This window comes from Coloeus monedula (assembly GCF_965178545.1).
Source record: "Coloeus monedula genome assembly, chromosome: 7".
NCBI lineage: Eukaryota > Metazoa > Chordata > Aves > Passeriformes > Corvidae > Coloeus > Coloeus monedula.
This window is the reverse complement of record NC_138787.1, coordinates 36,414,172-36,429,570: the sequence shown is the minus strand read 5'-3', so window position 1 is coordinate 36,429,570 and position 15,399 is coordinate 36,414,172. Positions and strand designations below refer to the sequence as shown.

The following is a 15,399-nucleotide window of genomic DNA, read 5'->3' as shown; positions in this document are numbered from 1 at the left end:
GTTAAGAGGCTTGCATTTTCAGTACCATCTAAAGGGAGACAATTTTTCTCCTCTATTTTGAGGCTTGTCTTGGTTAAAAAATAGCTAAATTCACTTTCTGCCTAGCAGCAAGTTTTAACAGCAAAGACCCAAATCCTGAAAAACAGTCTCATAATTTAAACAATGACACTTAACTATGCAACTGCATGGATGGAATTAAGAAACTTCTAGATTTGAGTAATCACCCTCTTTCCAAAAGTAGCAGGGCAGCTCTCAGCTCCCTGAGCTTTGCTATTCTTCGAGGTGGGAGATTTAACAAAACTGTTTCCACAATTAGAGAGGCTCTTGGGTGAAAAACCTGGGCTGTTTGGTCAGTGGAGTACAAGGTGATTTACAGCTCATGGGTACTTGAAGACAGAGGGTGCACACGCTCTTCCTGGATTGATTTTTACCTTGTTAGTCTTTTAGGCTCGGCACAAGTGGGAATACACCAATTTCAACACGTCCATACATATTACCCCTCCAGGTCAAAACAAAAGGAGATTGAGTTCACTTCTGTAGCAGGAAACAAGTTGCTGTGGTCAGGGCATGAGGAAGAGGAATGGCTGCAATGCTGCCAATCCAATCAAGGCCCTTTGGAGCCACGCAGAGCTCTCCACCAAACCTCTGAGGCACTTGCGATAAGGGATGATAATTTCATTCGCCATTATCAGGCAAAAGAAAGGTATGATCCAACAGCAGACAAAATGGGAGCCTAAATTAAATCCCAGGAGAAGATTTCACAAAAAACAAACCCCCTGAGGCTAATGAAGTTGAATTAAAAACTGTTAAATCAGCTTACGAACAACTATTACCACAAAGTGCTCATATAACACTTTCACTGGCCAAATATCAGATATATGAAAAGGGGGAATACAGCCAACAGTATGTTCACACATTTAGTAAGGGGAAATTGAATGTTCTGCCTAACATCAGAAATTAAAAATCAAGCAGGGAGCCAATTTACTCATGGAGATATTAATAAAGTTCTCAGTGATTTTTATAAAGTACTGAATAGCTCTCAAATATTTTATGCTGATAAAAAAAAAAGCATGGTACATTCTTTAAGAATTCAGTAATTTTTTTTCAAGGCTGTTTCAAATAGATTAAATTAAACAAGTGAAAGCAACAACCCCTCCTAGAGCTACTTTTAAATGTGAATTCTGACTTAAAGGAGACTTGGACAGTTTTGATTACTATGATGCGTTTACTGAACTATACAGTCTTTACAATCCCTTGAATAAATCTTTCAGGGGAGGATATCTAGATAGATTTCTAAATAATAAATGTATCTGACTGAACTATAACATAAAAATTTTAAGATCTGGGAAGTTGCACTTCCTTGGGTCTTTGTTGTTTTTGAATAGAGTAATCACAATATTAATGCAAGACTTTTATCATACCAGAATCCTAATTAACTAAAATGTAAGTTATCACCTCTGCTCTTTGCCTGAAACAAGAAGCAAGCCACATTATATGAGATTTTTTTTAATGGCAGTGGCTAGAACTAATTGAATTCATAGTTTCATGTGCGAATTTGCCACAGAATCCAGCAGTTGTGTTACAAAACATTCACTAAATGATACTCAAGGAGGAAAATTTGGATGGGATCTTTTCAGCTGAAGTCTAAGATATGAAATAATTAGGGGAGAACAGAAATGGGCATCTCTCAGAGTTGTTTTGAAGAGTGTCTCCTCAAAAAGACTAAATTTCATCCATCAATAGAAAACAAGAAAAATGTGACTTAGGGACCTTTCTTTATAGGGCCCAAATTTTCAGTAGCCCATAAACTAACAGTCTTTTGGGGTCTAAAATAGATCTGACATGAGGCCCAATATAAGCATGTCATGTCTGACATGAGGTCCAACGCTGGTGCCAGGAGCCCCAGGCTCTTCTCACACCAGGAGCAGGTGAGAAGCCATCAGATAAGGACATTTATATGGACTTATTCTCCTGTCAGAAAATAACTGTACCTGCAACTCTGACCTTCAACACACACTGACAAAATCTCCCTGCACTTGCTCACAAAGGGTTGCTAGAAAGTCATCTCAGAAAACTGTCAGTGGAAACAGAAGGGTGCTGAAAAACTACAGTAGGAAACGATTCAATTTTTGGTCAATAATCTGTAAACAGCTAAAGAAAATAATAAATAATTATTCACACTGAGCAGCCGTTTTTCATGGCCTGGGACAGAAAGAACCTAACATTTTCCCAAAACAGTTGCACGGGTGTGATTAGATCAGTGAATTGATGTCATGCTGACTGAGAAACTAGGGTCAGGAAAAGGAAAGGGAAGATTCTGTGTTCCTCCCAGCTTCTCTCTGGAAACCACTCCTCAGACCCTTGAGTGAGCTCTCTGTGGCTGCAGCTGCCCTGCAGTTTCCACACAATGGAAGTCAGCAAGAGGCAGCTGCCAGCGAGCACTGAAAATTACTCCGGTGAAAAATGAGGAGTAGTCACTGTGACAGTAAAAATTTACCAGCAGCGACAAAGAGGTGTGAAAGTAAGTATTTCACAAATGGAAAGTGAGAGGAAGGATGGCTTCCAGCGAGTGGGCAAGAATAGACAATATATGTCATGGAGGCCTCTAGGAAACTCCAGATTCAGAGACGTGGAAATGAGTAAGAAATAAAAGACAGCAAGATGTGGATGTCCTTTGCTGGACTTTGCAAGATAAAAGAGATTTGATTAAGGAAGATGAAGGAAGAAGACAAATATGAAGGTTTCTGACCTAGTGAGACCTTATCCTGGTTGTGTGCTGGAAAGAAGGCTCAGCCAGGAGAAAGAGGGGGTATGAGGGCTAGAAACCCTGTGAACAGGTGGAAACAAATAGGCACAAGTGGTAAACCAAACAAAAAAAAAAAAAAAGCCTTTCATTATCCCCCAATGCACAAACCCAGAATGCCAACTTAGCAAAAAGTAACAAGACTGAATTATATCCTTAACCTGAGCAATGACCTTCCAATGACCTTTGAAAATGCTTATGGTTTGAGCCAGGTGCTGGCTGAGACATGAATCACAATATGAGCTGTATTTGTGACCCCAGAGCTGCAACTAAAGCCAGAGAGGTGTTCAGCCAGGGCAGGGACACGAATAGCTCTGGGAAACATCCCGGGCACAAAACCCCATCTGAACCCATAGCTGACAATTACAGGAACAGACTCCAGGGGACTTAAATGGAGAGAAAACTGGTGACTATAAATGGCACAAAAGCATAAAAGCTCTTGCTGGTGTTTTCAGCTTAGAGCAATTTCAAGCCATACCATGACCTCAAAGCACACTCTATAAGGAGAAATTAGAAACAATTCCCCACTGTGGTCTAATGAACCAATGAAAAAGCATGAGCAAATCTCATTTTTAAAGGGCATGTGCAGACTGAGAGGTCTGCAGGTTTAACTGAGAATCTTAGGAGGAAAGCTTCATAGAAAGTTACAAAATTTCTGAAGTAGAGGAAGTGAAAAATGATCAAATACTGAAAGTGAGTCAACATCTACTAGGAAATCCCAGATGCAAAATTGCATTAGTTCCAGCACATTTCTGCACAGAGGTAAGCGAGCTCTTAGCAGAAACAGCAGAAGATTTACTTGAGTTTTTTTTGTTAAAAATAAACTCTTTCCTCCCTAAAATAGAAAGGATCTCTGAGGTGGTTACAGAAACACAGAGATGAATGGACAAGAATAAGAGGAGAAATAACGCCTCTTTTTGTGACTTATTAAAAAAGCAGGCAAGGAAGGTTTTCTTTCCATTTTCTTAGAGGTGTGTGACACCAGTACGAGTGCAGCATTTCTAGGAATTCATTCAGCAGGAAGGAAGCTTGCTGCTTTGTCTTATTGGGAAAAATCAAGACACAGCAAAGTGCTTTCAAAACTACCTGCCTGGAAGTGGAGAACTGAGGCACAAAGAGCAGGCAGATGATAACACACGGCCTTTGAAGTGCAGGGGAAAATCACAGCAACCATCCAGACTCCAAGGAGAGCCCCAGGATCCCTTCCTTGCTAGTTAACAGGATGCAAGAGTCGCCCTCAGGCTACATTCACCTTTCCATCAGGCTAAGCCTGTTGCTTCCTTTCATGTGTTCAAGCAGTTGTATCTTACACCATCTGATGAGAAAGTGCAGGAAAGCAAATCTGCAAGGAGCAGAGCCATCTCCCTCTCATTCCCAAGGCTGGGAGTGGGACAGGACCACGGCAGAGCATGCAAAGTGATGTCCCTTCAGTGTGATCCAGGAGGAGAAATGCATGGGGGTGCACTCAGGGAATGAGAACAGCACATTTCTTCCACACTCACCCCAGCTGCAGACTTCACACACAGCACCTTTACAGTCACCGTAAAATCCAACCAGGGCAAAGATAACAAAACAAAAGGGAAGACCTTGAGGGAGGAAGGAACAAGAAGGTTATTTATAATGAGAAAAGAGGCAAAATTGCTTGAAGGTACAGCTTAATTACAAGGAAGGATTTGAAGGAAGAGAGAGAGAAAATGCTTGACAGAGAACAAGGAGACAATCATGAGAGCCACATAAAAGGAGCCGAAGAAATCAGAATGGGAATAGATGATGTGAGTGCACATTAACCTCTCTCATTTTTTCTCCCAGAGACTCACTCCAAAGTTAAAAAATGCTCTTGGATATTTGCCATGCAGTTGGTGAATCCGAGAACACACCCCTGCAGGCCCATCATGGGTCTAGATTGGCCTAATAAATCACTTGTCCCAAGACAATGCAATTAAGCCTAATTAGCCGATAGCTTTATTCCTAAACAGTCTCTTCCCAAGGGAGGTTTTAACTTTTGGTTTCTAAATTAACTCAAGGAGCTAAATTGCTCTCTTCTCCTTGGCAAGGCAACAGTTCATTTCTACCTTAGCCCAGGATACTTCATGCACTCAGGGGACACGTGTTCACCACAAGAGTAGTTTATTTACATTAGCCCACAATCTGAGTCCAGTAGGACCAGTGAGAAACTCTTCTGGAAACAGCAGCATGTTCACTGCCATCTGTCACCACTGACTTTCCCACCTGGCTGCACTCAGCACAGCTTCCCTACAAGTCTCTACATTGCTTCTCCTGATCCTCTCCTTGACCAGGACAAGGTGCTCTGTTCTGATAAAGCTTTCAGCAGTGCTGAGATACTCAGAGGTGACAAATTCAAGGAATCAGTGAGAAACAGACCATCTTAGCCTACTACCTGAGTAAAATCTGAGTAGAAGATTCAGTTTGAGTAAAGAAATTCTTCCCTGAGAGAGTGGGGAGGCCCTGGCACAGGGTGCCCAGAGAAGCTGTGGCTGCCCCATCCCTGGAAGTGTCCAAGGCCAGGTCGGACAGGGCTTGGAACAACCTGGGATAGTGGAAGGTGTCCCTGCCCATGGCAGGGGGTGGAACAAGATTTTTAAGGTCCCTTCCAACTCAAACCTTTCTATAACCCCATGATTCTTAGAAGCATTCTCAAGAAGAGCAGCATTAGCTCTTTCCAGTACAGCAGATATAAAACAACCTCCCAAATCCTTTTATGACTGTCCTTTGCTCCCAGCTCACAGTCCTCCAAAGTTACACTATTTTCAGCAGTTTTACAGAAGATTCAGCTCTTTATTTTAGGGATTATGTGACTCTAATTCAAAAAAAGACTAAATGTGATATCTCCTCATAAATCAAGAAAACTAGTAAAGAAAAACTCAGCAAGAGCTACCAGTCCTTGATGGTGTAGAGTAACCTCTTGCAGAACAGAGTTACTGGAGAGAGAAGGTTTGCCCTGGAGCAGGATGGGGACCCAGAGCACCTGGGAAAAATGGGAAGGCGGAAGTATAAGGAGTTGGAGTAGGATATTTCTGTTTATCTGATGCCAGGGTTAAAGCTCACATACCAAGAAAAAGCTGTGCAGGTCTCTAGAAAGAAGTAGCAGGAAGCTATTTGTGCACTGGCATTTTCATTGGCATCAAAATGCCGAAAGGGTAAATGGTCTAAGAAAAAGAGCTGATATCTCACCTCTGTCTATGAAGAAATTGGCTGAAGATGCCTTCTGTTTCTCAAAGGTAATATGAAATAGTTACCTTTTTGCTTCTTGTTCTTTTAAGCTTTTTTTTTTTTTTTTTTTATGCTATAGTAAAAGCCAATATATTCTTTGGACATCAGCTGCTTCCTGCACATGCAGCATTTCTTCACATCACAGAAACTTTTCACTTTTAAACACTACCTGCTGCTAGTGCGGGCTAAAGTCTTGATAAATCCTTTCATTTTAAACACTGTACAGTTTTCATTTAATCCTCTGCCAGCATTTATCTATTATTTTCCTGACTGCTTTATATACATTTATTTCCCTTTCATCTGTTTACATTGTGCCTTACTTTTACCTAGCTTACTGTCTCAGGGCCCTGCAGCTTTGTCCTCTCCTGTCCCTTTCACCCCTGACAGCAGAGCTGAGACCACTGACCATCTACAGCTGCAAACTCCCTGCTGGGAACACCTGACTCGTGCAACTTCTCCTCCAGGTGCTCACAAACATTCACATTTCATTACAGCTAAATTGGTTGGTAATTCAAGTTATCCTTTTCATAAACGGAGAATTAGGGAGGGAGAAAAAAATTACAAAAATTAAACCAGGAATTATTCTGCAGCCCAAACAGCTAGACAAGCAAAATTTCAGTATTAGCAGGTCACTTCAGTGCTCTCTGTGTCTTGGAAACCTCCCCTCTGCAACACTTACATGGAAACCTGGTGGCACAGGCTCAGCCTGCATTGACCCGATGGTTTCAGTAGTATTTCATAGCTCTGCTCTCTCCAGGTCCTTTTTTTTTCATTTGAAACCTTCCCATAAAGAAATCACTCTCACACAATTAGCCAGGAATATATTGCATTGTGATATATAGAGCAGGTATTAAAAAAGCTATTTGAGTATTAAGAGAGACTTCAAAGGAGGTGAGATCATGGAAGAATGGGGATATATCGGACCCATATATGTCAGATTGATTCAGTTTACTGCTCTAAGGAGCAAGATGGGGACTAGCAAAGGACTACCCCACATGCTTGAGCAGAGATGTTAATTGGGCTGGTTACAACGTGTCACTTTTAGACCCATGGCCCCTGCAGTGAATTAGAGAACCACCCCACACTAAGCCAAGCTGCTTGCAGGACATCAGGGTGGTGTTTGCAATGACACAAAACGAGAAGGGGACATAGGAGACTGCATCACCCTCAGCTTCCCTCTGATCTAAGGATCAAGCCCTGCCCTTAGGCATAAATCCTTTCCCAAGATACTGAATTACCAACTTTAAAACTCTTGTGGGAAGCTTGCACTTCCACGAAGAGGAAGAGTGTGACTGGCTTGCCTTTTTGTCTGCTGGGACATGCCATAGTATGTCTAACCAAACCAGGTTTGGGTTGTGGAGGTTTGCAGTGAGGCAGCCCCAAAGCAGAAAACGGCTCTGGCACAGCCTCAGGTACTGATGGTAAAGCTACTAGACACTTTAAATACTTTAACAACTCTTCTCAAGCTGCATTTTAAAAGAAAGCAGCAAATAAATATCTTGTTGTTGAGGGGAGCAGCTGCAGGGGAACCCAATTTCTTAAACTGGGCATAAGACAAAGCACACTCACAAAATTAAGGGAAGTTAAACCAAAGCACCTAAATTCCTTTAGTGCTGTGCAGTAGCTGGGTTTGTGGGGTTTAAAAATGAAATTTTGGACTGAGCTGTTTTATTTGCAATAAGTCTTTTTGCCCCAGCCTCAGACAGTAAAAGGCAAATGTTCTCCCTCTCTGAATTACAGTCAGAACATGCATTTTCCTATTAAGACACAGTAGATTATTCCCATATAAAAATAACTACCTAGTCGATAACTTGCAGGAAATATGAAGGATGAGACAAATTAGAGAAATTTATACAGCTGGGTAAAAAGTGACTCACCTAATACGGGCCGTGAGTTAAAACACTATTTCAGACAGTTCAAACGACAAAAGGGTGTCAGCTGGATTGGAATTTAATTCCCTGCTTATGTGTGGGCTGAGGTGCAAAGAAACAAGTGGTTGGTGTTTCTGTTCTTGACTGAAGTTGTGCGGCCACTGGGTGTCATCCTTGATTCAGATGACAGCCAGAGACTGCAGCTACAGTGCAAAGCCGGCAACTTCCCCAGCAGTTAAATTCCACTCTATTTGATTGTACAACATACAGCAAATTGCTCTGCATTTAAATCAGCTATAAAATTGAATACTTTGACATAGACAAATTCTCCTTTGTCTCAGTGCCTTATTTGGAGACCTGAAATGGCTGGTTGATGCAGGAAAGAAAGAAAAGTAATGGAACTGGGGCATAGGAACTACAAACAATTTGATGAGTGATTATCAAATCTCGGGAAATATGAAATAACTATGATTAAATAATGCAGAGGGTCGATGCAGGAAGTTTGGAATTATATCCTTAATTGGTCCCCAGGCTGAAAAAGCCTATTCCATATAGGTAATTGCATTTAAGATATTCAGTATCCAGATTCAGTACACAAATTAATGACTATGTATGATGGAGCTGGTTCAGGAAAACTAATTTAAACTCTTACCTGCAATATCAAGCTAGTACCCTCAGAAAAGTTCCAAAATGTCATCAAGGAGGTAAAAAGACTGAAAGTCCTTGATATTTTATTCATTCCACTTATAGATATTCTATAATTTTTCACATTTTTCCCACTGTTCAGCATCTTCCCAGCTCCCCACAACCAGCATCCGTGATTGCCACACAGCCAGGTGTGGCCACGGGAACAACGCCTGCACCTGGCTAACAGAGGAGCAGGAAAAAAACTGTCCAGAAGAAATATCCAGATATCTGGAATGTTTTTCCAGTGTTCACATATAAGGATCGAATCAGCTCACAACAGGTCATATGTCATCCTAATGAGTTTTCTGTTATGGGTGACTGAGAAGAACTTATCAGCGTTATTTTGTTATCTCCTGAGAGTCTAGACAGTCTGAAACCAGCACATAGTGCAGCAAAGCTGCTTATTATAATACTATTTGTCTCTGAAACCTGATTTAGTTTGCCTTCTTCAAGCTAAAATAAAAGAAAGTGCCAGCAATTTCTCCAAGTATTACAGCCAGAAAAGTTTACATTTGTCAGTGCATTAAAAGTATTAATCCCACTGTTCTTAATATACATAGGTAGAGTACAGCCATATAATGGCTTAAATAACAGGTGTTTGTGTTAATGCAGCTAGCCTCAGCTGATAGCTCAGCTTTCCATGGATTATACAGTCTTTCAGAACAGGTCTCCATGTAATACTTCCTAGCTTTACCAGTGGATATAATTTTAATGAAAACATGCCACTATTAAAGAGCTATTAGGCACAGAGTTGAAAGTGTCTTTGATTTTTCTCCCCAACCAAAGACTTTAATGATTATTTTAAATCCATTTTTAAAGGAAGATGTTAAATATTCTCTTTACATTAAACAGCCTCATAGACATGATTTAGGGTGCTTGTTTTTAATATTATCAACACTCTCTTTTATGGTTCTATTTAGTTAAGAACTGATAGCAGGCTTAAAGGAGGAAATGCATTTTAAATGTAAGTTTGTGCATTAACAATTTCAAAATTTACTAAAGTTAGCATAAAACAACCCATCTGAAGTAACAAAATCAGATAACCAAATTGTCTAAATGTTTACTACTCCTTTCATTGATGCAATAAATCAGTAACAAATATTAGCCTAGTGAGTTTCTCTTGAAACAGGAATTTCCTTCTGTTTCTATAAATATATGCATAGATGCACATGCCCATATTCTGTGGCTAGGAATTTGCACAATTTCACTTTCATGTCTCAATTCAAAGGGAAGATTCTTTCCCGTTTAAACTTTGCAGCACCTTTTATTTGGGAATTTATTCTTAGAAAAATACTTACGCTGGTTTAATACTCTTGGAATGCTTTTCATGAATGTAGGCACCAGCAAGGCCTCCTGCTCCAGAATTTAAATACTGCAAAGAATAAAACAACATATTATCTGTAAAGTATCACTTTCCTTCCCTCACTCTGATCTATAAAACAAACCAATTTTAACACTTCTAGTGGTTTCTAGATGGAGATCTTAGCATTTGTCACAAAGTGCTGATGGAGGTAAAAGCAGATATATTTTTTCAGATTAGTTTTAAAAGTATCTCTCTTGGCTTACATACGGTATTTGAAGTCTAACAGGCCAGAAAATTGAAGTACATCTGAAACAGTTCCATACCATAATGTATATAGCAAAGTCATCAAACAATTCATCTGACTATGTCTGTCAAGTCTTAATCTCACTAGGAGTCAAAGGAACTAAAGGTACCTTGCTCTGTGATCTGAAATTATTAAAGTTTAGACAAGAATATTCCCTTATTTAGGGACCACTTCATAAATTATTATATCTGTGAGACCTCCTTGGTGTGAGAAATAAGAGAAGAGCTCCTGATCTCCTGTCCACAGGGCAGATGTTTAACCACCACCAGCATCCATCTCACATCCACAAGACCTTGTAGGCCATTGCCACTATTGTTTTTTGGAACCACTCATAACAAAGGCACCACTCAAGTCAGTGTCCATCTCCTCCTTGTGGCCAATTCAAAGATTCAGCCAAGTCTTGCTCAACGGTTCAGGTGCAGTTCTTATTCACCTGACCTGTTTGCTGACCCGTGAGATAAGAGACATTAGGGAAAACAGTCTCCAACAATGAATCTGTTTTACCTTGTAGGAGCACCAGCAGGCAAAATCTACTCCCCAGTCATGCAAGTGAAGCTCTACATTCCCAACAGCGTGAGCCAGGTCGAATCCAACAAAGCATCCCTGCAGAAAAGAGATGATTATTAGGTCACTTATTAAGATTATCATCACTGTGAAATTTTGAAAAGAAAACCTTCAGAGCTTAGCTCCCTCTCTCTATAGGCAGGCCATCTAGTGACTCTTTACAGAGGCAGAGATCGGTAAGTGGGAATGAATTTAAACTGAAAAAGGAGAGATTTACGTTAGATGTTGGGAAGAAATTCTTTTCTGCAAGGGTAGTGAGACACTGGAACAGGTTACTCAGAGAAAGTGTGGGTGTCTCATCCCTGGAAGTGTCCAAGGCCATGTTGGGTAGGGCTTGGAGCGATCTGGGATAGTGGAAGGTGTCTCTGCCCATGGCGGGGCAGTTGGAACAAGCTGATCCTTAAGGTCCCTTCCAACCCAAACCCTTCCATGATGAATCTATCAAGCCCCATATGTTCTGAGTTATTACTAGAAACAAGTTTTCTATGCTGTAGATACACAGAGAAATCATCAATTGTTCTGTGCTTTCCTTCAAGGGTGCTTGGACAGGGTGTAGATTGCTGAGGATTTGATTGTGCAGTGAAGTGGAATCACTTGAAACAAGTATTGAGAACAAGTGTATAAATACAAACACTTGTCTGGCACAACAAACCCCAGGCAGACAAAAAGCAGTAAGGGACATAATGATGCCAGCTACCCATGAACAATTACATTCCAATATGTATTTATGCTCAAGATGCCCCTGGTATTTAAACGAGGAGGACCTTGCTCTGTGAGAATCCAAATGGATGAGATAACAATTTATGCAATGCCTTATCTTTAAGGACTTTTATTCTTGTCCTTAAAAAGAAGGATTCTGTCATTTCTCTGTGAAAAATCTTGTATTTGCCATAACCACAATTTGCACGGGACACTGGGAAAAGGGGCGGGGGGGGAACTCAACATCTAAGGACAAGAGAATTCTAGATCTAAAAGTAACAGTTTTACACATGAAATAACCACTGGATGGCAGCATTTTTAAACTAAAAAGTTCTTCCAAGCTTTGCTATTTATTTAAGAGCAGAGAAATAAAACTGCGTTTTGTGCCTGGACTACAAATTAAAATGCTATTTTGCATTTTGCTTTTAAAACACAAACAGCTTGCTTGCGAAGCAGCAGGGTAGGAATAAGAGTGAGAGCACAGGCTTCAGAAAAATCAACATCCAATAATAAAACAAAGGGGGGTTTTTTTAAGAATCTCCTGCTGTTTCTTGCATGGAGGGAGTCTTAGCTAAATTATTTAAGCAGTACTTTGGTATATTTAATCTTCAGTATAAACTAGATAACAATTTGAACAAAGCAGCATTTCAAGAAGATGTGACACGTTAATTCTAATGGAGACATTTGTGAAGTTATCAGCTTGAGAAGTTGCTCCAAAACGATGGGAAGAAAACTCACTGCCACAGCATTTGCATGATCTAAACATTGGAATCGGAGTCCCAATAAATAGCTGTGGTGGCTTGATTTCACAGGGACACACAGAACTGAGTTAAGACAAATCAAATGAAATGGTGAAGGTAATGCAAAGAGGCTGGGGCACACTGAATTCCAATGGGAATGCCCTCATTCAGGGGTAAAATGGCTTTGGATCAGAGAAATAAGCTGTAGCACACTAAAGCAAATTGCCAGTGAATGAGGAGGTTCTTGTTGGGTTTTAAAGCATTTACTTCAAAACTTCTGTTGACTGGATTTAAACCTTAACAGGTACATACATCCCACACAAACTTGTGGAAGCAATTCTATAACAGATTCACTGGTTTCAGTGGAAACCAGGAATAATACAGTGAGAGTCTTGCAGAATGTGTGTGTCTGGCCGTACATTAACAGAATTGAAACAAATTTTTTTAAAAAAATGGAAGTTGCTCATAAAGAAAAAGCATTTAAGAAATTTAATTCTCTAAATCGTGTGCCAAAAACAGTTGTCTTTTCCCTGTCAGTACATCTATAAAAAGATATGTTCAACCACACAATGTCAGATTATGAAAATACAGTAGATGGGAGGTAGGAGGAGACACCCTGGGACAGTGGCAGGTTGGATGTCCTCACAGTAGTGAGGCTCCATAACCACATTTACATGTGTGACCTTGACATGGACAAACCTTCTTGGGCACTGACAGTGGCTGCAATAGATCAGCTCCAACCTGCAGTTCAAGCTCAGACCCCACAAAAAGGAAGGTTATTGACGTAACACCCATGGGTCCTCCTCCTGAACTCCTTTAGCTGCTCCCTACCACTTTGAAATTGGTTGGCAAATCCTACTGGGCATTGATTAACTGAGTATTGAGGCACAGCCTGGAAATTCGGGTTCGGTGCTGGCAGGGTTCCTGCATCGTCTCAGAAACGCCCACTCGCTCCAGTTTGTTCGAGTCATCATCTGCAAGATGGGTTGTGCTGGTTTGCTTTCACAGGGAGGTGTCTGGCACTTGAGTCACACAAACAGCAAATGTTTAGCCACACAGATTGCATGGAAAAAGTAAAACAAACTGAAGCAGCTCTCCCTGCACAAGCCACGCAGAACCAGGACTGCGTGGGAACGGCACTTCCCCAGACTGGGGGGAAAACAGAGCTCTCCATCTGCTCTGGGCAAAGGAGAGGACATGTGCTCTCCCCTGCCTCTTCCATTTTATTCCAACATCTAAAAGTCATTTCTGCAAAGTGTCTGGGTAGCTGCTGATAACCAGCAGGTAACAACTCAGCATGGACAATGACATTTGGAGAGAGGGAGAGAAATGACAGCTTCACGCCAGCAAAGCTGGGACATTTAGAAAGAGAGACAGGAAAAGAAATGAAGATGAAGGATCTTAAAGCTCTTCCTACTGGGACTCAAGAGATTAAAATATTTTACATAACGGTACAGAGTCAGTGGAAAGTACAATTTAACTTATGAAATGAAAATTGTGTTTGAAAGGTAGAGTCTCCTAAAAGTCAGCCATTTCTTCACTTGTAGAAAAAACAACTCAGCCTCCTCCATCCTCTAGAGCAAGCTTGAAAGTATGAAACAAGGAAAACTGTTACATCCTCCTCAGCCTGCTGATGAGTCTCTTGCACAATATGTAGTAATTTTGATTTATCTGAGAGACCTTAGATGGAAAAATAGCCTGAGGTAATTTTTCAAGCTTAATTTAGTTCATTTAATATTTAATGACTTAATGAAGCTGTCTATGTGCAGAGCTTTCACTCTGGGAGGAATCTTAATGTACGCAGAGAACTTAGGAAATTGGCTTAAAAAATGTAAAAGGAAATCAGTAACTTAATTCATAAATGATTGACCTCAAGAATCCTAGGACATTTTCCAGGCCTCCAGAGCTCACAGCTCGAATCTCTAGCCAAGCCCTGATAGGGCACAACACCGCGGGATTTTATTTCAATTGTACATTAAAAGAATTATTAAGACCATCTGTGTAGGACTTCTCTCTCTGACATACTGGCTGGCAGGTGATTTTTTTCCCCTCTCTTCTCAAATGACATTTTCACCTTGTATTTTCCCCTTCTGACTCATTTGCTTGTCAGCTCTCCCCACCCTATTTTCTGTTCAGGAGCACAGGGTCATTTCACTACCCTTCATCCCTGGGAAGGAGAACCTTGTATTTTTGCTACAAACATGACTTTTCAGTCTTACCTGTTTTTAAAAGGACTTTCAGCCTATCTGTGACAATATGTTGTCTATGAAACAATGCTGGTTTCATCAGGTCCAGAAGTTCTTGAAGGAGATATGGTCTGTAAGTCCAATTAAACCTACAGATGTATAGATGCTAATGACTGCTTCAGCAGTTGCTTTGGTTCTCCTCTAATCCAACAGCAGTTCCTAACCCCACCTCTGGCCTGGGAAAAGAGAAGAGGATCCAATTGCTTTTGAAGACCCCACATTTTGGGCATTTTGATAACCAGAAGCTCTGAGTCCAAGAGAAGCAGCAGAGAGCAGAAATGCCTCTTACCAATATTAAAACAGAAGCTCTTCATGAATCAACGATTTTGTGGCTGTTCAAGTAAATATTTGTCATACGCAGATGCTGAAGTGTGGTGTAACAGTTTGTAACATAGAGGATTTGTATAAACATATAAACATCACTTAACCTGGGGGCAGAATCTGTAAGGACACTGAGCTGAGTGTATCTGACAGGAGAGAAATAAAAACACGGCTGGCTCATGCTTTTCAAGCCTTAAGGGTACTCAAACAGTTCTTCAGGTTGAATTAATTTTGCTTTTTCAGTTTACTAATGATATTTTAGTTCACAAATCTACCTGGATCTCAATCCTGCACACTCAAACCACAAAGACACTAGCAATTCAATTTGGTGGGTTTTTTTTTTCTCCCTCTTGAAAAATCTGTGGAAGAAGAGATTCATGTCTACATTATGTCATTTCTAACAGGCATTCAGGTGGAAAGAGGCCTTTGACATCTACCTGTTCCTACTGGAATGCTGAATTGCTGTCACAAATTGCTCTGCTCTTCAGGAACATGATATAGTCTCTGGGTAAAGTGTGTGGTGTTTCTGTGTGTATCCCTGTGGAAGCCCATACCCCTGAGTTAATATTATTATTATTATTATTTTCACTCCCTTACAGAAATTTTAATCTTTCTCCACCAAGTCCTGGT

At 40.6% G+C, this 15,399-nt stretch overlaps 1 protein-coding gene across 1 annotated transcript in view; it reads right to left on the bottom strand.

The window, feature by feature from the left end:
* The window catches only part of KYNU (kynureninase), a gene marked incomplete at both ends in the record, with an annotated part of 58,072 nt that overhangs the window by 13,760 nt on the left and 28,913 nt on the right, over positions 1-15,399 (bottom strand). The window contains 2 exons of the mRNA XM_082285436.1: positions 9,891-9,964; positions 10,704-10,802. Coding sequence (XP_082141562.1) covers positions 9,891-9,964; positions 10,704-10,802 — 173 coding nt within the window. The remainder of the gene's footprint in view (positions 1-9,890; positions 9,965-10,703; positions 10,803-15,399) is intronic.